The sequence below is a fragment of the Artibeus jamaicensis genome, unplaced genomic scaffold (genome assembly GCF_021234435.1).
Source record: "Artibeus jamaicensis isolate MK-2021 breed Jamaican fruit bat unplaced genomic scaffold, CSHL_Jam_final contig_797, whole genome shotgun sequence".
Classification (NCBI taxonomy): Eukaryota; Metazoa; Chordata; class Mammalia; order Chiroptera; family Phyllostomidae; genus Artibeus; species Artibeus jamaicensis.
In genome coordinates, this window is record NW_026521977.1 from 8,282,458 (window position 1) to 8,309,476 (window position 27,019).

At 56.8% G+C, this 27,019-nt stretch overlaps 1 protein-coding gene across 1 annotated transcript in view; it reads left to right on the plus strand.

Annotated features, from left to right (window-relative positions):
• The first annotated feature begins 842 nt into the window (after nt 1-842).
• The window catches only part of KCNC1 (potassium voltage-gated channel subfamily C member 1), a 40,745-nt gene continuing 14,568 nt past the window's right edge, over nt 843-27,019 (plus strand). Inside the window, exon 1 of the mRNA XM_037150600.2 lies at nt 843-1,670. Coding sequence (XP_037006495.1) covers nt 1,101-1,670 — 570 coding nt within the window. The 5' untranslated portion in view covers nt 843-1,100. The remainder of the gene's footprint in view (nt 1,671-27,019) is intronic.

Sequence of the window (27,019 nt, forward strand, 5' to 3'; positions counted from 1 at the left end):
CTTCCCCGGCCTCGCCTAGCCGCGCCCCGACCCACCACCCCCGCCTCCCAGGCCCGACCACCGCAGCCCCCCTCGCTTCGACCGGCAGCGCCAACCTCCTGTCTGAAGCGGGGCGCGGAGTGCGGGGCGCAGAGGCACCGGAGCCAGTGCCCGCTGACCCAGCAGACCGTATCCAGCCTGGAGAACCCCTGCCGGGCCCCACACAGCTCCACAGCAGTCCGGGAGCTGTCCCTTCAGCACTGCAGCCGGAGCCCGAGCCCGAGTCCGAGCGCAGCCCAGCGGAACCGCAGCTTGAGCCCGAGCGCACGGGGCGCAGCGCTGCACGGCAGCCGCACGGAGCAGCGTTCCCGGCGCCCCTGTCCAGGGGGCCCGCCATCTCCTTCAAGAGGCGGGGAGAAGGAGCGAGGAGGGCGGGCAGGCGGGCAGGCGCGCCCGCCGCCGGGGGGAGCAGGCAGCCAGGCAAGGAAAGAGGGAGGGGGCCGGAGCCCGCCCTGCGCCCCTAGCTGCAGCCCGGCCACGTAGGGAGGGAGGCAGCGGGCATCCATCTCCCCCGCGTCGAGAGCGCGCTGCAGCGACCACCGCACAACAGAGCTCGAATTTCCTGGCCCCTCTCCCTCCTCCCCCTTCCGGGGACTGATCTATCTGTCCGGCCCTGGGTGCAGCTGACCTTACCTACCAAAGCTTTGTGTCGATTTCTACATTTCCCCGCTGAGATGGGGATGGGAGCTCGGTCCCCCCACCCTCTTTTCCCTCCGCCAAGGTCTCGCCGCTGAGCGCCGCCCCCCTCCCTCCCTCCCTCCCCTCTCTCCCGCCCTTCTTTCCTCCTCTGCCTCCTCCGCAGCCGGACCAGCTCTCTCCTACATCTGGCGCCTAGAGACCCTTGGGATCCCGAGCACACTCCCCTGGACCAGCACCCGACAGAAAGCACCCTGAGGGGCTTGCGTTGCTCTTGCGGTTGCTAGAGCCGCGGTCCTCTGTACCCCCCGACGGCTGGGGGGAGGGGGGAGGAGGCTGCGCGCCCCCCTCCCCGGCACCAACTCCCCCTGGCGGCTGCTCCCATGGGTGTCGCTGGGCCGCGCCATGCCTAAGGGGGCGCCGCGATGGGCCAAGGGGACGAGAGCGAGCGCATCGTGATCAACGTGGGCGGCACGCGCCACCAGACGTACCGCTCGACGCTGCGCACGCTGCCCGGCACGCGGCTCGCCTGGCTGGCAGAGCCCGACGCCCACAGCCATTTCGACTATGACCCGCGTGCCGACGAGTTCTTTTTCGACCGCCACCCGGGCGTCTTCGCGCACATTTTGAACTACTACCGCACGGGCAAGCTGCACTGCCCCGCAGACGTGTGCGGGCCGCTCTACGAAGAGGAGCTGGCCTTCTGGGGCATCGACGAGACGGACGTGGAGCCCTGCTGCTGGATGACCTACCGCCAGCACCGGGACGCTGAGGAGGCGCTCGACAGCTTTGGCGGTGCACCCCTGGACAACAGCGCTGACGACGCGGACGCCGACGGTCCTGGAGACTCGGGCGACGGCGAGGACGAGCTGGAGATGACCAAGCGCCTGGCGCTCAGTGACTCCCCTGACGGCCGGCCTGGTGGCTTCTGGCGCCGCTGGCAGCCTCGCATCTGGGCGCTCTTTGAGGACCCCTACTCATCCCGCTACGCGAGGGTAAGTGACAACTTACCCATCAGAAGATGGGGCGGGGGTGTATTCGAGACCTGGCACCTAGGGAGTCAGAACTGAAAGGGGTGCGTGCAGCGTGTGTTTGTGTACACATACGTGTTTGTGTGTAAGAGAGGGGATGATTTCTTTCCAGGGTGACTAGTTCTGTACGTATGTAAGGTCTGCGTTTCCAGATTTAATATGTATGAGCAAGTATAAATGGGTGTGTTTGTGTGTGTAAGTAGATTGTGTGTGCCTATTCATGTAAGTGTGGCTGTGTATATATGGCTGCGTAAAGAATGTAGTGAGGATTAGTGAGCATGTGTATATGTTTGAGTGTGCAAGAGTGCTTGTGCCTCATGTTTGTGTCTCTGCAGATGTGCATTGTGAAGGTCTGATTGGCCCTTTGGATTTTGGTGTGGGGAGGGAGGCTGGGCACCTTTCTTCTCCCCAGGTAAGGGCATCTGGAGCTGCCAGGGCCCACAGACAACGACTTGAGGCCTGGCTCTGCTACTGGAGGCAGACCCCTATCCTCAGGAAGCAGCCTCCGGCCACTGGGAGGAGGTGGTCAGGGGGAGTCTTAATGGCTAGTCACTACAATAGCTTGGTAGGTGGTGCAGGACTGGGCGGTGGGGCTGTGGGTGTGATTCCTCTGAAGCCGGCTCCTGGGAGGGAGCCTGTTCTTCTTTCTTGTCAAAAGGGCAGAATATTGGAGGGGCCTCAGGACTTATGCCTCTGGGGCCTGTCAGGAGTGAGGGGGGGCGGAAAGGGGGCACCAACAAGGAGAGGGTCTGTGAGAAGTGGGTGTGTCTTCATCGGCCACTCCCCTTTCCTGATAGCCTCCTGTGCTCCTTACACGGGAGGAAGGGCACCCAGCTGCTGACCTTGGCCCCTCAGGTGGCCTCTTTGGATCAGTTTTCTCCTCTGCAAAATAGGAGAGGGAGGTCTGGCAAATTCTGAGGGTTTTTTGCTACTTAAGCCCAAAAGGGAGGCAGTGGTAGCAGCCACCTACTTCGGAAGACATACCCCTTGCCTTCACTGGACTCTGTCCTCAGGCCTGCATGGAGCCTAAGGCATGAAGGGAGGGTCAGAGATAGGAATTTAAAGGAGAGCCCCTCCCTCATCCAAACCCTTCACCCCCGCAGACCTCTGCCTCTGCCCACTCTCCTTGCTGCTCTGTTCCACACGCCTTCCCTCCTGCCCACTAGAACTGGGAGGGAAGGCTGGGGCAAGAGCGTCTGCCCAGTTGCTGAGGATCAGTGTGGGAAGGGGCCTTGGGGCCACTGAGGTTCCCCATAGTCAGAAAAAAAAAAAAGCTGTGTTTAGGCACAGGACTGGTAGATGTGTTACTGAAATAAAACACTCAATGTTTAAGCATCTTTTAAGGAGAGAGCAGCAGGTCAAAGTGTTATATAGTAAATCCTAGAATAAGATGTGTATGGAGGGCTAATAGGAAGAGAGCTGACCCCCTCATTTTGCCACTGAGGATCCTGCCCAAGGTCACAAGGGAGCTACAGGCTAAGCAGTACCAGAACAAAGTCCCCTGGAACCTCATCCTCCTTAGAGGTGGCCACCCTGGGCTCAGCCTCAGGGCTCTGACCTTTGTCCCTGAGTTTCAGAATTGGCAGGGGTCACATGGGGCACATTCCAGCCCCCTGCCCTGTCCATCTGCTCCCACTGGACATTCCTAGGCGCCTGGGTGGCCGTCACCCGGTGCAGGTACATGGGCTGGCTGGCGTGGTTTGCAGTCCTGTTGGTGTACACACCTTGTAGAAAAGTCCCGATCCCACTGAGTGTCCACACAAGAGCAGACTTGGAGGGAAAAGCTGGGCAGTAGAGGGGGTGGGGTGAGTTAGAAGGTGACCCCTCCCAAGCCTGTCTGTGCTGCCTTCTTTCCCCAGGAGCCCCACAGAGACGTTCCAACACCCTTGGGTGACAGATGAGGACACTGAGGCCCCCAGGGGGAGGGACCTGCCCAAGGGCACACAGGAAGTGAGGGCAGAGCCTGGATTAGAACCCAGGCTGCCTGCCGCCCTCTGGCAGGCCTAGCTGCATTGCGCTGCCTCTCTGCGGCTCATCTGCGCAGCGACCAGCCGGCTGCCCGCCCTCCCTCCCCCTCCATCTTTGCTCTGCCGCTGCCGCCGTCACCTTCGTCTACCCCTCCCCCACAGGCCCCAAGCCTCCTCAGTCTGGTGGGCCAAGATTTACATTTTTATTGTAGATTCTAGACCATAGTCCTGTGTGTGTGTGTGTGTGTGTGTGTGTGTGTGTGACATTGTATGTGTGAAAGGAAAGCTGTGTGTATGAGAGAGTGTGTAAGAGACTCTTCAAGTGTGTGAGAAAGACTATATGAGAATAAAACTGTGTGATACTCTGAGTGTGGTGGTGTGTGTGTGTGTGTGTGTGTGTGTGGTGAGACTGTGTGAGGTTCTGTGTCTGTCAGAATTCCGTGAGTGTGAGAGAGACTGCGTGCTCTGAGAGATGGACCCCGTGTGAGAACGGGACTGTAGCGGGGAGAGCGCATATGTAAGAAAAGGAGACTACATGTGTGAGAGAAATACTGCGTGTGCCCGTGTGTGTGTGTAAGAGATCCTCGAACGAGGTGTGAGTGCATCGACGTGTGTGGCAAATGGGAGACCGTATGTGACGCTGTGTGGGGGGCAGGGAACCCTGTGTTGCTGTGTGGGCACGCATGTGACATGTGACAGAGACCTTGCACGGCCTGGGCGTGAGTGTCCCTTAAGGAGGACGAAGCTCCGGACCGGCTTCCTGCCTGCTGCCTCGTCCTCCTGGGGCTGCCGAGCTGCCCTAGTGAGCGGTGTGGCTCCTCGTTTCCCGTCCTCAGCAGGAGGGCTCTGGAGCCCGGCCTGCTGTTGGTGCGTGGGCCCGGCGGCGGGCCACCTCACCCAGGCCTCAGCGTTGGCTCTGGGAGACAGGGGCCACTTGGCTGGGCGGGAGGTCCCATCTGAACTCTTCAGGGGCGACAGTGCCAGCCGGAGCAGCCGGTCCCCTGGCCCCTCTCTCCTGGGGTTCCAGGGTACCCGGGCTAAGAGGACACAGGGTGGGGAGATGAGCTGTGACAGGATGAGCCCTGCTTGTACTCTGGGTGCAGGGTGGCGCCCCAGACACACGTGACCGTGACCAGAAGAGGACAATGGTGCTGTGTGGTGAGGGCTGTGAAGGGGCTCTCTGGGGCTCTGAGGGTAAGAACTGTCCCAGGGGAGGTGATGCTGGGCCGGGCACTGAGGGGCGAGGAGGAATTAGCCAGCCAGGCCAGGGCAATAGAAGTCCTTGCGTGCAAAGTCATAGAGGTGAGGGAGCAGGCAGGGCCGTGTTGGGGCGGCTGGGCAGCCCCGACTTGAAACCTGCCCTCCTCCCTCCCCTGGGGGCCAGTGCAGGTCTGAGGCCCTTGGCTGTTGTTGGTGATTTGCATGTTGTCATTGGGAACCTCATTCTGTGTCAGGCCAGCGGAGGTCCCTGTGCTAGAGTGTCCTCTGTATGTGTGTGTGGTGACATCTGTCTCCCAGAGTCACTTGATATTCCAAAATGTCCATGGAAGCCCCACCTCCATCTGCCCCCACTACCCACCTCTCCTCCAGCCCCAGGTCTTTGTCACCGTGCTTTGTCCCACTGTCCCACCTCCACAGGACCTGATGTAGTGCGATGCCTTCGCAACCCCCCGGGAAGGAATTCTCCTCGCAGCAGGGATGACGAGGTCACCCAGAGACTTCTGTTTCTGCCTTTGGCACCAGGGGACACAGGGCTCTTGAGCTTTGCTTTGGTGTGCAGAGGGGTGGGGACAGGGCTGCTACCAGGGCCTTTCTAAGCAGCTTGCCCCCTCAGCTCAGAGCCCACTTCCCCAGGCCAGGGCCCCGGGTGTGTCACAGTGACATGTGATGGAGACCTGTGAGCAGCAGCAAAGGGTCTGGGTGTGTCCCCACCCCAAGTGCTCCCTGCCACAGTGCATAACCCATTCATCGTATTTCCCATGATGCTTTACAAGTGTCCTCGTGTGTTTGAGTGGTCCCTCCAACCCACCCCCCAGCTCCCCTCCTGGTAAAGAAAGGCACAAACCCAGCATCTCCCAGTCCCGGTCTCTCAGCCGCTTCACCTCTAAGATGGGCGTAATGATAGAACCCACCCCAAGGGCTGATGGAAAGATGAACCGAGCGATGTGTGGAGAGTCCAGAGTCACAGGGCCTGGCATGCAGTAAGTGCTCAATAAATGTTGGCTGCTGTTATTGCTCCCGTTGGTTGCAGGGTCATTTTACTCCATGACTCTCTAGACTCCATCCTTGGAGCTCTGTCTCCACGCCCACCATCCCGCCTCTGGCCGTTTCCCTCGGGCCAGCCTCTCCACCAGCTTCCTGACTGCTCACCCCCCACCCCTGTCCCTGCACCTCTAGTTCTTTCTCCACTTGAGAGGTCTCTCAACTCACAAATCTGTCAGATCACCTCCTTACCTGCTTAAAACCCTTCAGTGCTTCCCTGGCCCATAACTGCCAGCCTTTCCAGTCTCTTCTGGCCTGGCTCTCCTCCTCCCTCACTGAGCTCCAGCCACCCTGGCTTCATTTCAGTCCCTTGCATGTGCCAGGTCTGCCTGCCTGCCCCAGGGCCTTTGCATGTGCTGGTCCTTCTGGAGCACTCTCCTCTTCACACCCTGCCTCAAACATCAGTGCCTCTGAGATGCCTTCCCAGACTCCACAGGCTGGGTCAGGATTCAGAACCACAGTCCTTCCCTTCAGAGAAGCTGTCTGGTTTGTAATAAAATGTTCATTAGCAGCCTTGCTCTGTTCAGGTTTGTCCCTACTCTGACTCTAAGCTTCTTACACATACAGTATAATAGGAGCTATTATTATGAGAGGTGAGGAAGCTGAGGCCCAGAAAGGAGTGCTTTACCCAAGGTCACAGTCAGCAGGTTATTTGAGGGACTGGTTCAGAAACTCAGGTCTCTAAACCCCTACTCGGTAGCCTGCAAGCCCTCATCCACCTTAAGACACCTCAGGGAATGTTCGGAGCCTGCTCTGGGAGCAGGCATTTATGCTCCTCAGCAGGAGGTCCTGCATCTGCCAGAAGCTTTGGAGATTAGCTTGAGCCTCCCAATGAGAGAGGCGGGGTGTCTCAGTCGTGGGGGAGGGGGCTGGGGGGTGCTCATTTCAGGGCCCAGGCCTGGGCCAGAGAGCTCAGGCACTTCCCAGACAGCTGAATATAGTGCTCCGGCTATTCTGAGCAGTCCCATGACCAGAGTATTTGCTCTGGACCAAAAGGTCAGGGCCTCAAGCCTCCGCCTCCTGTCAGCCCCCAAGGCCAGCCTGGCCACCCCCCTGGCCTGAGCTTCCCTTCCCTGGGTGCAGGCTCAGAGGAAAAGGGGGGCCTAAGGAGTTCCAGGGACTGTCGGCTGCCCAGTCCTTATTCAGTAGGGGACCATCTTCCACATACACGGGACTATTGGAGCAGATGGGTGTTCCCAAGCCACCTCTAGCCACTGTCCCATCTGGTGGAGGAGAAACAGGTTCAGAGAGGGAAAGACACCTGCCCAAGACCACACAGGGAATCAGCGAGACTCAAAATCACAGCCCACGCCTCTTGGCACAGGCTCTGGCTGTTTGCATTTCCTTTTGTTCTCAGTTTTCAAAGAACACCAAGCAGACCTGTGCTGGTCTCTTACCACTCCCTTCACTTACCCCCGCAGGGAGGGAGAATAAGCAGTTACCTGCCCCCCACCCACAGGGCCCAGCACAGCTAGTTGAGACCCCTGCAGGTCTGTCCACCCAGATTGACCAAAATCTTGTTCTCATCATCCCCCAGCAGGATTTTCCAGCACCCCCTTCCTTTTTTGAATCACAGTGCTAACGGCTACTCTTTACTGAAGCACTTGCTATGTGTCAGAAGTCTTAAGGGTTTGATTCACATGTTCTCATTTAATTCTCCCAAAACTCCTGTGAAATTGTATTACTATTCGCTTGCCAATGACACAAGTGAGGCTGCTGAGTCTCAGAGAAGTTTAGTAACTTATCCAAGGTCACTTTGTAGAGCCAGCATTCAGACCTGAATCTGCCCAACTGGGCCTCTGTCCATAACATTGGCTCGTACTGCCTCCTGGCGCTCCCAGGGATGGCTGGGTCTGTGGCTTGCTGTGGCCTGGGCGTGCGTGCTTACCTGGTCCCCTCCCTCCCCCACCAAACAAAACACTCTTTCCCATCGACTCATTGGGGAATCCTGCTCAGCCATTTCTGGCCCCCAAACAGTGACAAGTGAGGGTTTGGCCTGGAGGGGCTAAGAGAATGTTCTGGTGGCCCCCAGGAAGAGGGTTTTCAGAAGGTGTCTCAACTGCCCGCACCTACGGACTCCATCTGCCTGCAGGGAGATGGCAGAGAGCTGGGGAAGGATCCCGGCTTCTCCTGCATGAGGTGAGGCGGTGGGAATGCTGGCTCCTCCTCAGCTCGGCATTTGAGGCCCTCTGCTCCAGCTGCTCCCTCTGCCAGGCTCCTCCCTGGCCGCCTCATCTTCAGCCCTTGTTCTAACCTCCAAGTTTTTGCTCATCTCTTCCCCTCCATCAGTGTACTTTCTAGTTTCCGCTGAACATGAAAAACCATCCCTCAAGGACCCTAATGCTTAGCCTGGTTGCTCCAGCCCCTGATGACCTCTTTTGAGAGTGAGGGGTCTGGGCTGGGCACAGTGTCACCAGGCTTACATGATTTGAGCTGGAGGTCCATGGGTCAGCTGTGGAGGCTTGTGGCTGGGGACAGGCAAGTCTTCAGGATTAGGAACCTGCCCAGGTATAAAGAGAGAGGAAGCTACAGACAAGACCCCAGTTGCGGGTATCATGCAACTGGGCCAGAGCAAGATCTATAGCCAGGCCATTAAACCCAGCAGGTTCTCTTAGGCAAGTGCCTTTGTCCTCTCAGGCTGTAATTTCTCCACCCGTAAAATACAGAGATCATTCTAAATGCCTACCAAGTTCCTTTCCAGGTCCAACATTTCAGGAGTCAAAGAATTTGGGGCTTCAGCTTCCCAGAGGTGCTGTGGGAGCCGAGTTAGTCCTTTCCCAACTCTCCTTTCTCGTCCTCGGCCCAGGTCTTCTCTCGGGCACAAGTGAACTCTCCTGGCAAGAGCGCTGGTACCAAGTGGTAGGCACCCAGGGCGGGGAGCTCTGCAGACCTTCCTCCTACATTCCTTCAGTCTTCCTCACCTCCTCTCATTCATTCATTCATTCATTCATTCATTCAAGGTATAGTAATCACACTCTGCTCGGGGCTCATTCTGGTGCTGGGTCCTGTGAGCCGTCAGTGGCGTGTTAGACTCACCCAGGTCTTTGTAGGCACAGACCTGGGAGTCCCATCTCTTCAGGATGTGCTTGCTCAGCCCTGTGGGAGGCACCTGTTACCCTCTTTCACAGGCCCTTCTCTTGGCTGCCCGCCCTCTGAGAGCTGTGGGAAGGTACACCCAGAGAGGAGATGCTGTGCCGGGCTGTAGGGGCTGGAGCAGCAGCGGGGAGGGCAGCCTTGATGGTGCAGGGCACTGTGGAGAGGGGAGCAGCAAGCGGCTGCTGTGGTGGATGCTACGGGGGCTGCAGGGGTGGCTGCTGGAGGGCCCCCCACTCATGGCTACCTCTCAGACTATTGGGATGTTTCAAAGAGGTCAGCCCTCATTCCAGCAACAGTTCGACTCTTAGATCTTAGGGTCACACCAGGATGTTCCCAGTCCCAGGTGATGCTAATGCTCAGGGAGGAAGCGTCTGCAGTGGGGGACATGGGTGCTCTTGCTACTCATTGTGGTCCTCTGATCAGAGCACCAACATCACCTGGGCAATTGTTAGAAGAGACGACTTTAGCACCACCCCTGCCCCCCCCCACAACCTCCTGCCAGACCTACTGATTCAGAATCTGCATTTTTAACAAGAGTCCCAGATGAATCACACACACATTTAGGTTCTGAGAAGTGCTGATGAGGCAACAGTTCCCAGTCGAGGGGAAGTGTCAGGATGCGGAGAGGCATGAACGGGTGCATTCAGGATGGTGGAGCTTCATGGGTGATTCTGAGCTCTGCTGGTGCCCACGACGTTGGTGTCAGGGGGCTGGGCCTGGAGGTGAGGCCCAGCTCAGTCGATGGCAACTGCATCCGGTTGCTCAGACCAAAAACCTGTCGCCTTCCTGGACTCCTCTTTTTCTGTCACGCGTCAGCAAATCTTGTTGTCTGCACGTTGAAAACTCACCCAGAACCAACCCAACCATGTCTCATCACCTTCACTGCCACCTTCCTGGGTGAAGCCACATCCTGTCCCCTGGATTGCTGCACACTGTCCTCCCTGTTTCGGTCCCTGCCAGCTCCTCTCCACACTGCAGTCAGGGCCGTTCTGGTGCAATGCTAGTCAGTCCGAGCCTTCCCGCTCTGTTTCACTCAGGGGAGGAGCCCAGGTCCTCAGAAGGGTTATAAGGAGCTCTTCACCATGTCCACAGGAACTCCTGCAGCCCAGCTGTCCCTCCGGCCTCCTGGGCTCCCACCAGCGCACTGCTTGTGCTTCTGCCCGAGTGCTGCGCCCTCACTTCCTCCAGGTCTGCGCTCAGAGGCCATTGTCTCAGATTGCACCCTGCCCTTCCCTCCTCTCCTTTCATGCTTTCCTGTATTCTCTTTGGCGTTCACTGCCATCTGTTATACTTATTCACCTAGTTTCCTGTGTCTTTCCCCCGCTGGAATGTAAGTTCCACAAGGTCAGGGACTTTTGTCTCTTTTACCCACTGTTCTGTGCGTGGAACCTAGAACAGGGTCTGGCATGTGGCAGGTGCTAAATAAGCACTGATTGAAAGAGAGGATAAGGAGGCCACAGTCCAAGAGAAGCCAGACTTGGTGTAACAGCCCTGAGCCTGCTCCTGGCTGGCCCTCCATCCTATAGGCCTCCAGCCACGATGGGGATGCAGAGACTGAGGCAGGAGGAGGGCCCCGCCTGCCACTGTCGCCGCCCGGGGCCAGGCGAGGCTCTGCACACGCCGGCCCCTCCATATCTCCAAAGTCCTCCGTCACGTGGCGTCAGCCCAACTGCTACCCACAAATGCAGCTCAGAGGCTATTTTCTAAAACCAGGATGCGCAAACTTTTAGGATGGTGACATTGCAGGGACACTGAATTCCCGGGTCCACTCGGTCCAGCCCGATGCCCAGGTCTAACTTCTTGGGCCTCTGTTTCGCCTGATGGCCAGCCGGGTTTTCCCTCCTTCCCTCCTGTCTCCTTCCCCGTGCACTTCTCTGCCTTCTCTCCCCTTGGCCTTTTTCGTCTATCGGTTGTGTGGGTGGGACGAACTACTGGGGGTGTCCAGCCTGCAGGCCATGGGCCACATGCGGCCCAGGAAGGCCATGAATGTAGCCCAACACAAAATCATACATTTACTTAAAACCTTTTTTTTTTTTTTTGCTCATCGGTTTTCATTAGTGTTTATGTATTGAACGTGTGGCCCAGGACAACTCTTCTTCCACTGTGGCCCAGAGACACCAAAAGGTTGGACACCCTGCATGGAGGCATTAATTACTGGCTTTCACCACAGATTCTACCCAACAAGGGCCCGGCATACTTTTCGACCCAATCCCTCTCCTTTGAACCTTGGTTAAGTCTTTAGTAGAAAGTGGGCGGGTTTCTTGGCCGGCCCCCACCTCCTGGCTACCTGACCTTGGCAATACGACCTGGAGCCTTGTTCTCTCCCAAGAACATAGTCTCTTGAGCCAGGAGGCCTATGTTCGAATCCCAGCTCAATCACTTTCAAGCTGTGTGACCTTGGACAAGTTCCCTAACCTGTCTGTGCCTCAAGAGAGGGATATAAATAGCACCTGACTCATAAGGAAGTGGTGAGGATTGAATGTGTTAAGCACTTAGCCCAGAACCCTGAACATAATAAGTGCTTAATTACCATGGGTTCCATTATTGTCTTTTTACCAGCGCTTGGCTCTAAAAGATACAAACACACCCTCACCTGTTCCCTGTCTGCTTCCTTCTTTCATCAAGCAATTCTCCCTCAGATGCCTCTCTAGGGGTCACCTCACCCGTGTTGGCCCTGAGGATGCCTCTTTCCAGAGTCTGCCTCCCAGGGGTCAGCTTTCAGGGGTGTCCCCCTGGGAAACAGGCCTGAATTCTGTCTTTGTTCTGCTGCAGACCTGCTGCATGGCATGGACAGGTCATGGCTCCGTTAGAGCCTCAGTCTCCCCATCTGTTGTAATGGGCCACTCAGCAGTGCCCTGCCCCCCCACCCAGCTGCACTGGGGGAATGAGAGGTGAACAATGGAACTTCATTCACCTGCAGGTGGAGAGGGAGGGAGGGCCACTGACACCAGACTGGTCGGCCTGGGGACCTGAGACACTGACAAGTATACCAGCATGGTGGGGCTGGCAGGTGGGGGGTGTGCAGCACAATGCAGGATTAAAGCAGGGGACACTCAGTCACAGGGAGCAGTGGCAGCAGGGGCCAGGCTCCAGGAGCTGTTGGAGGCCAGGGGCTAGGGCCTGGGGCTTCTCTTAGTGCCAGTGGGTAGTACCCACTCTGGGGCTGGGCTGTCCTGCCACACTGTCACCGGGCTGCATGGGGACAAGCTAATGTTAGCTGGGCAGCCCCAGACAGCTGAGCTCAGGGAGCTGCAGGAGCCAGCCTCACCGAGCCCAGGCTCGGATGCTCCTTTGGCCTGGCCCGTGGCAACCAAAGGAAGCCTTCTCAAGCCTGTGCAGGGCCTCAGATGCCCCTTCAAGCCTGCTAGACCCAGACCCTGCTGGCCTGGCAGCTCTGATCCTGCTGCACCCTGGCTCTGGCTCCAGCCCACAGACTCTGGCCCGCTGCCCCCGCCTTACCTGTTTCCTTCCCCATCCACAGTGCAGGACGGGACTTCTCTCCCTGCACCCCTACTCTGCACACAAGGACAGCCTGTGTAGTTCCCCTGCCAGGGGCTGCTCCAGAAGCAAGGGTGGTGGTGTGGAGCTGGAGAGAAGTTGGTGAGGGAGCTGGAGGTGAGTGGCTCTTCCAGACAATGTCCTGTCAGCAATTTCCATTCACATAGCCCTGGACGGCTGCTCACCTGGCTCACTCCAGGTGTGCTGAGGGAAGACGGTTAGCGCCGTGGCTGCGGGGCAGACTGGAGCCACACCGCCTCAGTCCAGACCTGGCTCTGCTGATTGTTAGCTGTGTGACCTCTGTGGGCTTCAGCCACCTCAGCTGTGAGGGGGGAATCACAAGAGCCCCCACTTCAAGGGGCTGCCATGAGACCAAGTGAAGTGAGCTCCGGAAAGCCCCCAGCACGGACGTGGCTCTGCCCAGGGGTGCCGTCCGGCACTGCGGCGCTCCCACTGTTTGGCGCATGGCGGTCTTTTCCTGGGGGGCTCTGCAGGCACTCGCCTCCCTGTGGGAGGTCCGGGAACAGGAACCGAATGTCTGCAAGGGGGTTGCTGTGACCGGGAGGTTCGGTGATTCCCCAGGGAGTTTCTCCGCCCCTGCAGGAGGTAGAGTGGGGACACGCGACTCCCTTGGACCTTGTCCTCAGAGCGGGACTGTGAACCAGCCTTAGCCCTCAGCCTCCCACCAGGGCCAGCGTCTTACCACTGAGTGGTTGTTTTATGCTCCACTTCAGGGGCTCTCTGAGAGGCTACGAGGAACACAGTCACCTGCTGGGCCACCTGGAGCCATCAAGAGCCCTGGGTGGAGGACCGAAGGCTGAGCTCTTAGAAGCCCATGAGGCTGTCATCTGTCTGCTCAGGGCTGGCCCCGGGCAGCTTGCTTCTCCCCTGTTGCCACGGTGCTCCTAACTCGTCCCCTGACCAGTGCACACACCAGGAGCATGGCCCTGGTATCCCTGGGCCTTAGTTTCCCCATCTGTAACTGTGCATAATGATGTCCCTGGCCTCTCAGCAGTGTTGGGAGAATCCACTAAGACCAGAAAAAGAAAGATAGTTTGTGAGGGAGAAAATGTGGCTCATAGCAGAGCCGTGCACGGGAGGAAGTAACCATCTCAAGGGCAGAGGGAGTGTTGGGAAGGGACATGGTCAAGGTGGGAGCACAGGCCTTGGACTTGGCTGGGCCTGGGTTTTGGTCTCGGCCCTGCCTCAGTGTGGGCAGGGACAGGTGTTGCCTGGCTGAGCCTGTTTCATCGTGTGTGAGAGGGGGTGAGTCTCAGAGGGGCACGGCCCCCATATGGCCCCTGGCACCGACTGGGAGGGTAGCTCTGGTTACCTGAGGCACCATCACCACCTTGCTCCTGGTTTCAGATTCCTCTTGGGGCGTTGGTGTAACAAGGCCCTAGCTGAGCCGCAGAGACTGGGAGGCTGCCGTGGAAGCCTCGGGCGATGGCCCAACAGCCTCAGGGGTATGAACCACTGTCACTAATGATATATTTAGCAGCTCAAAGGTCAGAAATGCCAGGAACTGGCTTCCTTCTAGGCAGCAGGAATTGTGTCTCCCGAGGCCTGGCTGTCACCGAGGAGATATTTTTTTCCTGTCTGGCAGTCGGGATCTGGGTAAAAGCCTCAGAGTAAGGAATCGCTGTGGTTTGCAACTGGCTACTGAGACTTTCCATGGCGTTCTCACACCCTGTTGTGCTGCCCTTGGAAACCGCGCCGGCCCTGTCTCTGCAGGCCCCTGCCCTTGGTCTCCAGGCACGCCGCCGTGCCCCCAGTGTGTGCCAGCTCCTCCGCCTCCTGCTCTTGCTTAGACTCTTCCCTCCACCAGGAATGCCCTTTCTTCCATCTCTGTGTGTCTGAAATGGAACCGCCCTTCAAGGCTGGCTTGATGGCCCCTTCTGTCTGGAGCCTTTCCTGATCCCCCTTCTGAAGAGACTGCTCTCCCAGAGAACTCTTCCTGCCCTTGATCCAGCTGACCTATTGAGGTTACACGTCTCCCTGACTCAGCTCCAGCCTCTTAGAGGTCAAGGACCAACTTCAGCAATGCTAGTGTGCACCTGGTGCGTAACATGGAACCAATCAATCTGTGCTGAAGCAACGTACCTCCCAATAGCCCTGAGAGGTAGGGTTCAACATTGTCCTCATTGTATTGATAAAGGAAAAAGTGGCCCAGAGAGATTAAATATGTGTATAGAAGACCACACAGTTAGTAACTGGTAGAAGGATTCAGCCACAGATCTTCTTGGGGGAATTAAGAAGATAAACTAGCAGTGCCAGTGTCCTTCCTGCCCTGTTATTCAATAATTCTCTGATCAAGAATGAGATGGACAGATGAATGGTGGACAAGTGGACGCAAGAACGAATAAAAAGATGGGTAAGTGGGTGAGTGTGGATGAATGGATGGAGGGAAGGATGTATGAGTAGACCCTCTGCTGGGTGGGAGGCTTAGTGGTGGGTCAACACGTGGATGAATATGAGGATGGATGGATAATATCTAGCCTCTTGGCTTCAAGGCAGGAGAGGAAGTCCTGCCTCTCATTAAATGAAAACATCCTAGAGAATGGGGTGTGGAAGCTGAGGACTTCAGGGGGGAAGGCCAGGTGGAGCCACCCGGCGCATGTGCAGAGAAAGTAGGTCTACCAGATGCAGGCGGGGGATGGTTTGTGGAGTGAGGAAGCTGGAGGCAGGGACCGGCCCAGGGAACTGGTCCACTCTCAAAGGTTAGAGGCTACGATGGATCAGAACCAGGACAGGCTGGAAGGAAGCGGCAGGCAGTGCCCTGTGACAAGGGAGGCTTTAGGGCCCAGAGTTTTCCAGATTCCTGGAAGCCACGGGAGGGAAGACAGTGAGTGGGGGATTGGCCTCTGAACCCCAGGGCATTCTGAGCAAGCCTGAGGAGCATGCCTTCCGAGGCTCTGGATGACCCTGGCTCAGGTATACAGAGATCCACCATCTTCCCACTGCTTTTCACCATCAATCCCCAGGTTCTAGATATGAGCGCCAAGGCTTTCATTCATTCTAATGGCCCAGCAAGGGCCGGTAAAGGGGCCACAGACATAGGTGGCCAATCATTGAGCTCAGCAGGGCCAGGAGGTTTAGATGCTACTAACTTAGAGCAGATTCCTCCAGCTGGAGCTAAGGATCTCCATCTGCACAAGGCACAGTGCTGGGAGCGTCTGTGCGCACAGACACAAAGCCCCACTCCAGCATTCCCCAGCATGAGGCTGCACCCCCTACACACATACACTGGCCCCAGCAATCTCCCAGGGAAACCAGGTCCCAATGAGAGGGCCTGGTATGCTGCTAACTGCTCATTACAGTCATGTCTACAGCTAAGTATAGCTCCAGCACACACAGGACCAAGACAACAAGGGAAAGTCTTTCCATAAAAGAGCTCCACACGCAAGCACACAAACAGCCACACACCGTGCTCCCCTCACTTGTGCATAGCAATGGCCTCGGACACTCATGAACCCATCCTTGCACCAACACAAACTTTTGCTCACTCACACACCCACTCTATGAAGGGCTGTAGAGGGAGTAGGAGAGTGGGTGAGAGCCTGTGCTCTGGAATCAAACAAAGCTGGATTCCAAATTCTGACTCTTTCACCTCCCAGGTGTGTCACGATCACGGGCGACTTAACCTTTCCAAGCCTCACTTTCCTTCTTTGTAAAATTGGGATGGTAACCGCAGTATGGACCTCAGAGATGGTGTGGGGGTAAGGAGATGGGCATATGAGGGTGCTCAGGAACGGGTTGAGCTCAGGATAAGTGACAACACACAGTAGGTGTCTTTACTGTCGTGGTTAATACCTACTATGTGCCCAACTCTCTGATGGGCACATTGAAACAGCTTTTACTGAAAGCTGTTTTTTGTGGAGGTAGTTGTGAAAAGTAGTGCCTGGTGCATTAGAGGCACTCGGGAAATACTCAGTGGTTGCATCAACGAACAATTGAGAGAAAGCTGCATCAATGGATGGCCAGATGTCCTTGAGGCTTTCTTCCTCGGGAGGAATCCACCTGCACTTGTCTCTTGTTCAGGCCATCTCTGGTAGGATCTAGATATTCTTGTGGCTAACACAGGGGTCCTAGAAATAGAGCTGGAGTTTGAGGAGGTCCAGGCCACCCCTCATTTTGCAGATGGGGAAATGCAGCCCAGTGGGAGCATGGAGTTCTGGGCTGGTGCGAGGCAGGGCTCATTCTGCCCAGCCTGGGTAGGGAACAGGCTGCAGGATTCGAAGGTGCTGTCACTGTTCCCAACCTTTGAATAGGCCGGCTGCTAAACTGGCCAGGCCATCTCCTCCCATTGCACCTCCTCAAAAAGAAAGTGACATTTCCTGGTGCTTTTTTAAGCCTGGGCTGGCTGGGCCAGGCCTGGGTGTGGGGTGGGGAGGGGGCAGGTGGTGCTGGAAGTCACACAGCCTAAGTCTCTCCTCACCTTGAGTGATCTCAAGATGCTGGGAATAGACATGGTCTCATCTCCTCACCGTTTCCCAGATAACAGTTCTGATGCCCAGATTCCAGATTCCACACTCCAGTGCCCACATGTAGGTATTGAATTCCATGTTCCCATGCCAAGTTCTGCACCGCCCCGCCCTACCCAGGCAGTAGTTGGGGTGTTGAACTTCATAACCAGCACCTTTAGCTGGCAGCCTGCTGCCAGGGAAGGATATGTCTGCTCCTCTTGGAATAGGAGCTTTTGTTCTGGTGGCCTGTCTTCTCAGGCGTTCATGCCCATGGCTGGCGGGGACTCAGGTCTTTGTTCACTGAGTGTCCCCATTGCCAACAGGTGCACGTGAGTGTGTCCACTGCCTGTGCGTCCTTGAGTCTGCCGTCAGTGAGTGGGCCCATTGCCAGGGTGGACGTGGGTCTGCTCTCAGTCTCTGTGCCTATTGCCAGGGTAACAAACACTCTGGAGACTGAGTTGATGAGAACATAACTGAGTGATTCTGGGGTCAGTTCAGTCACAGGCTCGTGGGGAGAGGTTGTCCTTTCCTGGGGGTCTATGGAGACCCCATGGAAGCGTGGTCAGCGCAGGTATAAACACGAGTCTGAGGTCAGTGACCCTGTGCGTTGCCAGTGCAGATGCAGAGACGGTGTCTGAGTACCGCCCATGCGGATGAAGGGAAGTGGGTTCTGCAGGAGGGGTTCACTTCCTGAGAAGGCTGAACGCAGTAAACTTGTTATGCCCATTGTGTAGATAGAAGGCTTGAGGCCAGCAGACACGGGATGTGTATCCATAATCCTCCTGCAGATGGACGCTGTGCTCTTGCTTAGCTGTGCTTCTGGCTCCTGAGGGAGGGGCTCCCTTCCCCTACTAGTGTTTGGCATGTGGCCAGGCCTGGTGGCGGGGCCAGCCCTAGCCCCCAGATCTAGCCACCTCATGGGCAAGAAATACGGACACACAGCAAATTAGATGGCGAAGGTGCCCACACTCATCCGACTGGACACGAAGAATGGTGAACGTTAGTGAATGTATATTATACCTCAGCAAAGCTGGGGGAAGTTTCTGTTCAAAGATGGTACATGCAGTGGAGGGGGGTGTGGAGTAAGGAAAACCCAAGTGGCTGAGGGTGCCGGTTGAGATTTTAAATGGAGCGGTCAGAGCAGGCCGGCATTTCTGGGAGCCGGGGAGGGAAGGAGTCGTGAGGATACCCAAGGGGGTGCGACTGGGCAGAGGGAACAGCCAGTGTGAGGGCCCTGGGGCAGGCCTGTGTCTGGCAAGTTGAAGGAGCCTTTGAGGAGGAGGGTGTGGCTGGAACAAACGTAGGGGACAGCGGCAAGAGAGGAGCTTAGAGGGACAATGGAGGGCCAACTCCCATGGGGACCTACAGGGGACTGTGAACACCTTGGCTTTTCCCTCTGAAAGACATGGTGAGCCCGTGCAGGGTTGGGCAGAGAAATGACATGGATTTATGTTTTGAAAGGATTATCTGGCTGCTGTGTTGAAAACAGCCCCAGAACACCAGGAATATTGGAAGCCGAGAGACCAGTTAAGAGGCACTCACCGTAATCTAGCGGCAGATGGTGATGGCTGGGACAGGGTGGTAACAGTGGCGGCGGGAATGGTCAGCTTCTGCATTTATGGCAGGCTGGCCAACAGGATTTCCTTATAGATTAAGTGTGAGGTGTGACAGAGAGAGGTGTCAGGATGAGTGCACAGTTTTTATTAAGGATGGAGTCACTTTCATGAGATGGAGAGGCTGCAGGCGGTGGGGGTGGCCCAGTTCAGGTGACAGGTCAGGTTGTGGGGAGAGCCCAACCTAGACCTCCACCTAGAGATGCTAAGGACATGGCTGCTGTGGCTTAGTGGATGGAGTGCTGGCCTGCAAACCTAAGGATCTCTGGGTCCATTCCCAGTCAGGGCACATGCCTGGGTTGTGGGCCAGGTCCCCAGTAGGGGGCACCAGAGAGGCAACCACACATTGATGTTTCTCTCCCTCGTTTTCTCTTTCCCTTCCCTTCTCTCTAAAAATAAATACAATCTTTTAAAAACAAAACAAAAAAGAACCTGGATGCTGAAATCCTGAACTCAAGAGAAGGGCTCAGCTGCAGAAGACCTGTGGGAGTGTGCTGTTAGTGGGCTTGGCGTGGGAGATGGCGTTCCAGCCTCGAACCTGGGTGAATCGCTAAAGTGAATGAGTGTGGAAGAGACGAGAACCAAGGACTGTGCCCTACAGCGCCCAGCGGCTAGAGGCTGGGCGGAGAGGTTGGCAAAGGACATTGAGAGGAGCAGCCAGTGAGATGGGAAGAAAATCAAAAGACCATGGGGCCCTGGCAAGTGTGACAAAAAGGAGGGGTGACCAGCTGTCTCAGGTGCTGCCGATGGTCAGGGGACATGTGGACCACGAATCGTTCTTGTCCTTTCTGCCTAGATCGCTCTTCCTTGTAGCCTGTATTTTCCTAGTTGATTCCTACCCATTCTTTCCATCTCCGCACTTGTCACTTCCTCCTGGGGCTACTCTAACCCCAAGGCTTGTTAAAGACCCACCAAATGCCTCGTGTGTGCTCAGAGCCCCGGTCTCGGATAAGGTAAAGATTTGCATGCGTGGTTATTCGGTAAATATCAGTCTCCTCTGCCAGGTGGCTGTTCTGCTCACTCTCTACTCAGTGCTGCACAGGCTTGGGGTGGAGAGTAAATCTGTGTCAGAGAGACAACAGGCGAGCAGTCAGCTGTGGTCCTGCCCGGGCTGGGCCCACCGCCCTCCCTGAGCTGTCTCTCTTGGGGGGGTCATCTCTCTGTTCCCTTCCCCCAATGGATACATACACATGTGCAACCTATGTACATACACATGTACATACCATATGTACATACACATGTGCAACCTATTGGGAGTCAGGACCCGACGCAAAAACACAGGTGGGCACTGGGGGATATCTCTCCGTGGGTTTCTAGTGGACACACCATGAAATTTGGAGTCTGTTTTCTCACCTGCCAAATGGTGAGAATCAAGACCGTCCTGCTGATGGCCCTGCTAGTGTGTATGTGTGTGTGTGTGTGTGTTACTTGCATAGGATTCAGAATGTGGAGGTGTGTTGTAAACTGCAAACAGAGGTAACCAGGGTCATCACCAGGGAACACTGACATCTTCCTCCCAGGGCTCCCTGGGCAGGTGTGAAAGAGGTTTGCAAATGGGAGCCCCAGAGCACGGTGGTCCGAGAGAGTGACCAGCTTTCGGACTCTGCCTCTTACTCCTGAACTGTGTGGGGTTTTGAGATTTTCGCAGTTCTTGATCGCTCTGAACCTCAGTTTTCTTGTCTGCAAGATAGAGGTCATGCGAGCTTCCTTAGAGAGGTTTCTAAAGAGTGAGATCATGTTTGTAGCAGTGGTCACTGTTACTCGACAGCTGAGGACAGTGAGGCTCAGCAAAACCAAATACTCTCGCCACCCAGGGGATTTTGAGGATCGCCAAGGGTGAAGCATGCGGTCCATTCAGCCACGCCCAGTGAGAGTTTAAGGAAAGCAGGCTCTGAACCAGGCCGGGGGAGCTGGCCCACGACAGGAGGGAGGCTGGAGGAGGCCTGGCCTGCTGGGGGGACGGCTCAGGGTGGGCCCTGAGGCCCACCTGCAGGGATAGGCAGGGCCTTTACAGAGAAGAAGAGAAGAAGCAGTGTGTTCTGGTGACTCCAGAGGGCAGAACCGGGATCTGCCCCCCAGGAGATAGGGGCAAGGAGGTTGACTTCAGCAAGAGACACGAGCATGTCTCTAGAGCTGTCCAAAGATGGAATGAGTGGCTTTGGAAGCTTCCTGACACTGGTGGCCACCAACAGAGACATCTGCCTCAGGGTTACCACAGGGAGATCGCTGATCTGCCCCCGGGGGGCAGCCTACATCCCCAGTGTGGGATGCCTTTGACTCACTTCATGACCTGGGAATCTCAGTCCAGTATTTCTCATTCCAAACTGTGGCTCAAAAAGGTTTGAGGCACGTGAGACACAGCTATAACAGAACCCTTAGACATAATGAAGAAAAGAAAATGAGCATAATGAAGAGAAGAACTAGCGACACCCCATGCCCAGGTAAAGGGCTGGCCCTGAATGGAGCACCCAGTTCAGCTGAGCTCCCTGGCGGTCAGAGCACAGGAGGGGATGTAGCGGCTACCGTAGCCCAAAGGACAAGCGCCTCGGAGGCACACGCAGTTCTAAGTCTTCAACTAGAAGAGCGGTGTCCCGTGTGGAACACCAGTGTTTCTCCGAGTTTAAAGTGCTAACGGGAGACGGTGTTCGCAGTCTGGACTCCAGGAGGGAGTGGGTGCTGGTGCCTGATGGGACCTTCCTGGCCCAGGGGACTATAGGGACACTCTGGGACAGCACAGCCCCACATCCCTAAGGTGACCTGGGCGTCCCGTCCTTCCTGTGGCTAAGGTTGAAACCCAGTTGGAGCGGCCAAGTCCGGATCCCAGGGCACAGCCAGGCGGATCCCGCTGTGGACGGTCTGTGCTGCCGGAGGCCTCGGGCGCACGGCTCCGGGGCAGGGCAGGGCTGCTCGGTCACTGGGGGCCTCTGGGGCCTGGGGCAAGATTTTTCACCTCCCCGAACCTCAGACTGGCGTCTGAAAAGCAGTGACAATAATAGAACTTACCTCACTGGGCTGCTGTGAGGTTTAAATGCGACGGACGCGTGGAGAGCACAGGCTGCAGGGCCTGCTCGGGACCAGGCAGCTGCTGGCGCTAATCCTCCATCTTGTTACCCGTCAGGCTGGAAAGCCGGGCGCTCCGGCTCGCACCCCGCTGCCTCACTGGGTGACCTTGGGTGTCCTTTCCTACCCAGCCACAAGCAGGGGCTCCCATGGGAAGCCCTGCAGAAGTGGGAATGAGCGGTCCTCCCTGTCACCCCGAGGAGAGTGTCCTTCACGGCTGGAGGCTGCAGTGCTGGGTCTTGGACATGGCCTTGCCCGGGGCTGTGGCACCAGGACAGGCTCTGAGGACCAGGCCATTGGCTCTCACGAGGCAGCAGTTGCTCCTGGTCTGTGGTTAGCAAGTGCAGGAGCAGGACGGGTTAGAGGGGAAAAACCGAAAAGAAGCACATTTCTCCCTTCAGCTGTTGCTGCCGCTCCTTGCACTCCCCAGCCCCACAATTTCGGGGAAAAAACAAAAATGCTGCCTTTGGACTTTTGTAGAGAGAAGCCTTGGCCCAGCTCCTGGAAGACCGGCGCACACGGGAACTGGCAGGCGTGGGGTTTCTCCCTGCCCCAGAATTCTGCCCTAGATCTGGAGAAGCCCTAGACATTCCACTTTTTCCTCTAGGCCTCTCAAAAATGTCTTCCTTCCTGGAGTTGGTTACTATTATTGTCCACATGTTAGCATAAAGGGACTGAGTCGCCGAGGTATTACTTTCCTGCAGCCATAAGCCAGCGGCAGAGCTGGGATTGGAACTCAGTTCTCTGAGGCTAAGTCCAGGACTCTTCCCCTTTTCCACTGTGCTGCCTGCTCCCCAGCCCCTAACGTTGTCTCAGGCTGAGGTTCATCGTGCATCAGAGCTGCCTGGCGCTGGGTCTCATCTGCCCTCCCGGACCCCAGTGCCAGGATGGGGCTGGCGGCACGCAAGCCACTGGGGGTGCAAGTTAAAGGCAAACTCTGGTCCCACCCACCACTGCCAGAGCCCAGTCTCTGGGTGTGGGACCGAGGAATCTGGTTGGTATCCCCACCCAGTCTCTCTCTCCCAGCACCCTCCACAAGAGCCTCTGTCTGCTCCTGCCCCCTTCATGCCCCCCCCCACTCCTCCAGGGAGGGCTTCAAGCTCCCTGCTTCCCCCTCCACCCTTCCCGGGGGCTTGGCCCTCACCAAGGTCTCCTTGTTGCTAGATCTAGAGACTTTTCCTTTGACCTTATCCCGCCGGGTCTTCCGGAGGCTGTCCCTCGGGGAACACCCCTCCCCTCACTCTTAGGGGCAGTGCTGGCCTCGGGGCAGACTGGTCACTGTGCTGCCCAGCCAGGCCCACCCAGGAGCCCACAGGACTCAGGCTCGCTCATGCCACATGGGCTGAGTGGGGGCGCTCTGAAGGACAGTCACACTGTTTTGTGATTTGGGGGCACATCTGCACCCCTGTCCTGGGTGCCTCCCAGCTCAGCAGCTCCCATTCCATGACTGTAAGATTCTAGGCTTTTGTGCATCTGAGACACTCGGACACCAAGAGCTATGTTTTGATGGGAGGGTCCGGAGTGGGAGGGTCAGAGTGGGAGGTCTGTGTGGGGACTGAAACAGCGTGTTTGGATGCCACCTTCTTGCTTTCTGTGTGTCACATTTGGTCGTCATGGCCAGCCGGGAGGCAGGGCATTTTATACTACCTTCCTTCTATCCAGGAACAAAGGCTCAGAAGGGGACAGTGACTTGTCCAAGGTCACTAACTGAGCCAGGCCCAAAACTCAGGTTGGCCTGGCCTCAAGGCCCTGCCATTTTCTGCTGCAGCTGCTGCCTCCTTTGACAAGAAGGACTCGGGCTGCTTTTGACCTGGGATGTAGAAGGTGGGCAGGACCTGGGGAGTGGAGAGGGCAGGAGGGCGTTCTACACAAAGGCTCAGAGGCCACGGTGATGAAGGCCCCATGCAAGAGGCCAGTACCGATGTTTCAGGACAACCTGGTTCTCATCCCTGCCCCACCTGCGAGTTCTGTGGCCTCGGGCGGGTCCCTTCCCTCACCATGACTCCCTTTCTCTGTCTCTGCCACAAGGAGTGGCATTTGGACCAGAAACCTCTGAGGGCCTTTTCTCTGTGTGTGTGTGTGTGTGTTCTAGGTTTCTACTGACCATGTGTTCACAAGTCCAAGTTACCACCGACTTAAGACATGCCATGAATTAAATAAGAGCGTACTGGGGAAATGGGAAGTAATACTGTTTTAAGGATTTGTGCAGTTTATGACATATTTTCATTTCCAATGTGTGAAAAAATGTGTATCTGGGAATGAAAAAGCACCATGAGAACCTCTGCCACCTCCAAAGCTGCCTGCGGCAGGGCAGCCCTCTCTGGGTGGGACCAAGGTCCAGGGTCCTGAGCAGGAATTCATGAGTGCAGTCAAGTGGGTTCTTATCTCCTGGGGAGTCTGCGCTCCCTGAGACCTGGGAACTGCCTTTCTGGCCTCAGGCCCCCACTGCCCACACTGGATCTCGGGACTGAGACGGGCAGTGCGGTGGCACCGTCCTGCCTCCCTGTGGCTTCCCCTGGGCTGGCTCAGCGGCCTTTCCTCCGTCCCCACCCCACCTGACCTCTTTCTCTCAGTCAGGCACAGACCAGGGGAGAGGCGCACACCCCAGGCTACTGTGTGGGTGATCGCGTCTGGCATGGGAAAGGGCCGGGGCCCAGGGCTGGGTCTCAGCTCAGAGAGCGCAGGTCCACCAGGAGAGAGCCCATGCATGTGCCTGCATGCACACCCCCACACCGCACACATGTCCTCATAAATGTACCTCACACCCATGCATGTCCTTACACCACACCCATGTATGTCCTTATAAACACACACACACTTCTACCACCTGCGTGAAATACCACAGTACACACCGCGACCATTCACACAAGCCTTGTACGCATGCCTGGAGTCAGGTCACATAAGCAGGTGACATACTGTCACCATGTGCCCACCTGCTCCGCGTTTACACACTGCCTCCCCCTTCCCACCAGCACTCTCCCCAGCACACAGACTTTCCCAAACAGGCACCCACACGGCCATGCTCCCCGCACACACTCACACCCTCCAGCTCCCACCCTCCAGGCAGCACCGTGGGGAGCCCTCCACCCACTGCTCCCCGGGCCGGGTGCCAAGAAGGGAGGATTCGTGAGGAGGGGTGGGGGCCAGGGCCTGGACGCCTGGATGGAGCGCTAAGGACACGGCCGGGCTTCTCGGGACTGACGGTGGGGGCAGGTATTGATAGACCAGAGCAGGGAGTGGACCCCAGAGGGACCCTTCGCCTTCTCCTCTCCTCCAAGCCCTCGGCCAGCCTCAGACATGTGGGCACACCCAGCCCAAGGAACTGCAGGCGAGCCGAATTCAGTTTCCAAACTCCACTCAACTGACAATTTATTTAGGCCAGTTGGCCGTCCCGCCTGCTCTGCATCACCGACTCCGAGTGGATTGACTCAAACGCCGCACACCCCCGCTGGGCAGATTTAATTAGACAGAAACACTGACCGGAAGCCTCTGGGGGCCTGGGGCCTGGCCGCCAGCCAAGGCTCCCCTGATTAGCCCCACTGCTTGAACCCTCACCGAGTCTCAACATCCTCACTCGGAAGGGACCACGTCCAACCCTCACTTCGCCAGTGTTGACACTGAGGCCCAGAGAGGGGAAATAACTTGCCAAAGTCACACAGCGAGAGCTTGGCCGGACCAGAGTGTTGGTCTGTGCCCCATGTCACGACCATCGTCTTCGTCCTAGAACACCAAATTGTGAGAACACAGGTCCCTACGGCAAAGCCCTGAACGGTTCTGAAGAGCAAGAACAATTTTCTAAAGATGACTGTGGCATAAATAATTTAGAAATGAAAGTCATAACACATATTGGTCATTTTAATAGATAAGGTAGTAAATTGCCTTTCTGATTTATGGTTTCAGGGGTGGGGTTATGGTAAAAATAACTTGGCGATTTATAAAATATCTTCTTAAGTCAACAGATCGTTAGTAGGTTTGTCTGACTTTACAGCCAACAGCCTCACCACCCCGGTTACTATAGAAATGGGATGCCTTGCTCTGTTGCCATGGCTACCCCTTTCTAGAACGCAATTGGTGGGTCTCTCATGGTTTGTGATTTAGTTCTGGGGGAAAAAAAGCCAGAAACTACCAGCTTCAGTTTATACTGCGTTATCAAGAGATCTTGCCTGTGTCGTCTTAAAATTTCACGGGGTGGTTGCTGAGGTGACCAGGCTGGGTGAGGGTTACCACTGGGCTGCTGGACAAAGCTCCCTTTGTGCCCCCTCGCCAGCTAGCAGCCCAGGAGGGACTGGCTTCCCAGCTGGCCTGGATCCTGGCCGTGGGGCACAGATGCTGCCAGGTGGGCTAGAGAAAGGAGACAAGGTCTTTTGGGTGGCAGGAAATCAGGGAGCGTGCGGATGATGGGCCTTAGGGGTGGGAAACCCGGGGGCTGGCTCCATCCCAGCAGGGAGGCAGGAGGCAGAGGCAAGCTGGGCTGGAGAGACAGACACTGAGCCAGTCATACTCCACGGGGGCGAAGTGGGTCGGGGAGGGGCCAGCTGAGCGGCCGTGCCTGGGGTCCACCGTATTCCTAGTGGGTGTGCCGTGTGGTGCCTCTTCGGCATTGCCCGCATGCTCCGAGTGTACATGTGTGAGTGCCGTGTGGGGTCTGCAGGGCGTGTGCCCTGCAGTGCAGCGCCTGAGCATCACGTGTGGTGCATGGCGATACATTTCCGCATGCTCTGTGGGCCCCCGTGTTCTCTGTGTGTGGTCGGGACACTGTGCTGTAGTTCGTGTGGCCACATGCATGCACATGTACGTGCTTAGGTAATGGGTGAGGTGTGTACTCTGGGTAGTTGTGTGTCTGCGGCCTCTGAGGTCCATGTCCTCTGGTGACTGGGGATTGGGAGGCAGGCAGCTCCCACGGAGCACAGCTCCTGCCCTTCCCACAGTAGGGATGCCCTACCTGTCCGCATCCGGCTGACCCCAGGTCCTCCCCTCCTCACACATGTCCCCCGCTTCCCTCTGCCTGAGCTTCTTGAACAAGTGGAGATCATCTTCCAACCCCACCCTCTCTGGGCGTTCAAGGAACTGGGCCAGGTAGGGATGCAGGCTGTACCATTAGCACTGACTCCCCGAGCAAGGCGCGGCCGCACACCCTGGGCTGCTGTGGCCCAGGCACTACCAAGTCCTGGGCCGAGAGGCCCCAGAACCATTGAGGCATTGGCTGGGCTCCAGCCCATGGATTTAGGCATCCCAGCTCTTTCCCTCACTGGGTACAGGCGTAGCCTGCTCTCAGCTCGTCCGGGCTGAAGGTGTCGAGCTCCAAGACGAAGCATTCAGACACAATCAGGGGCGGCCCCCCAAGGCTCAGA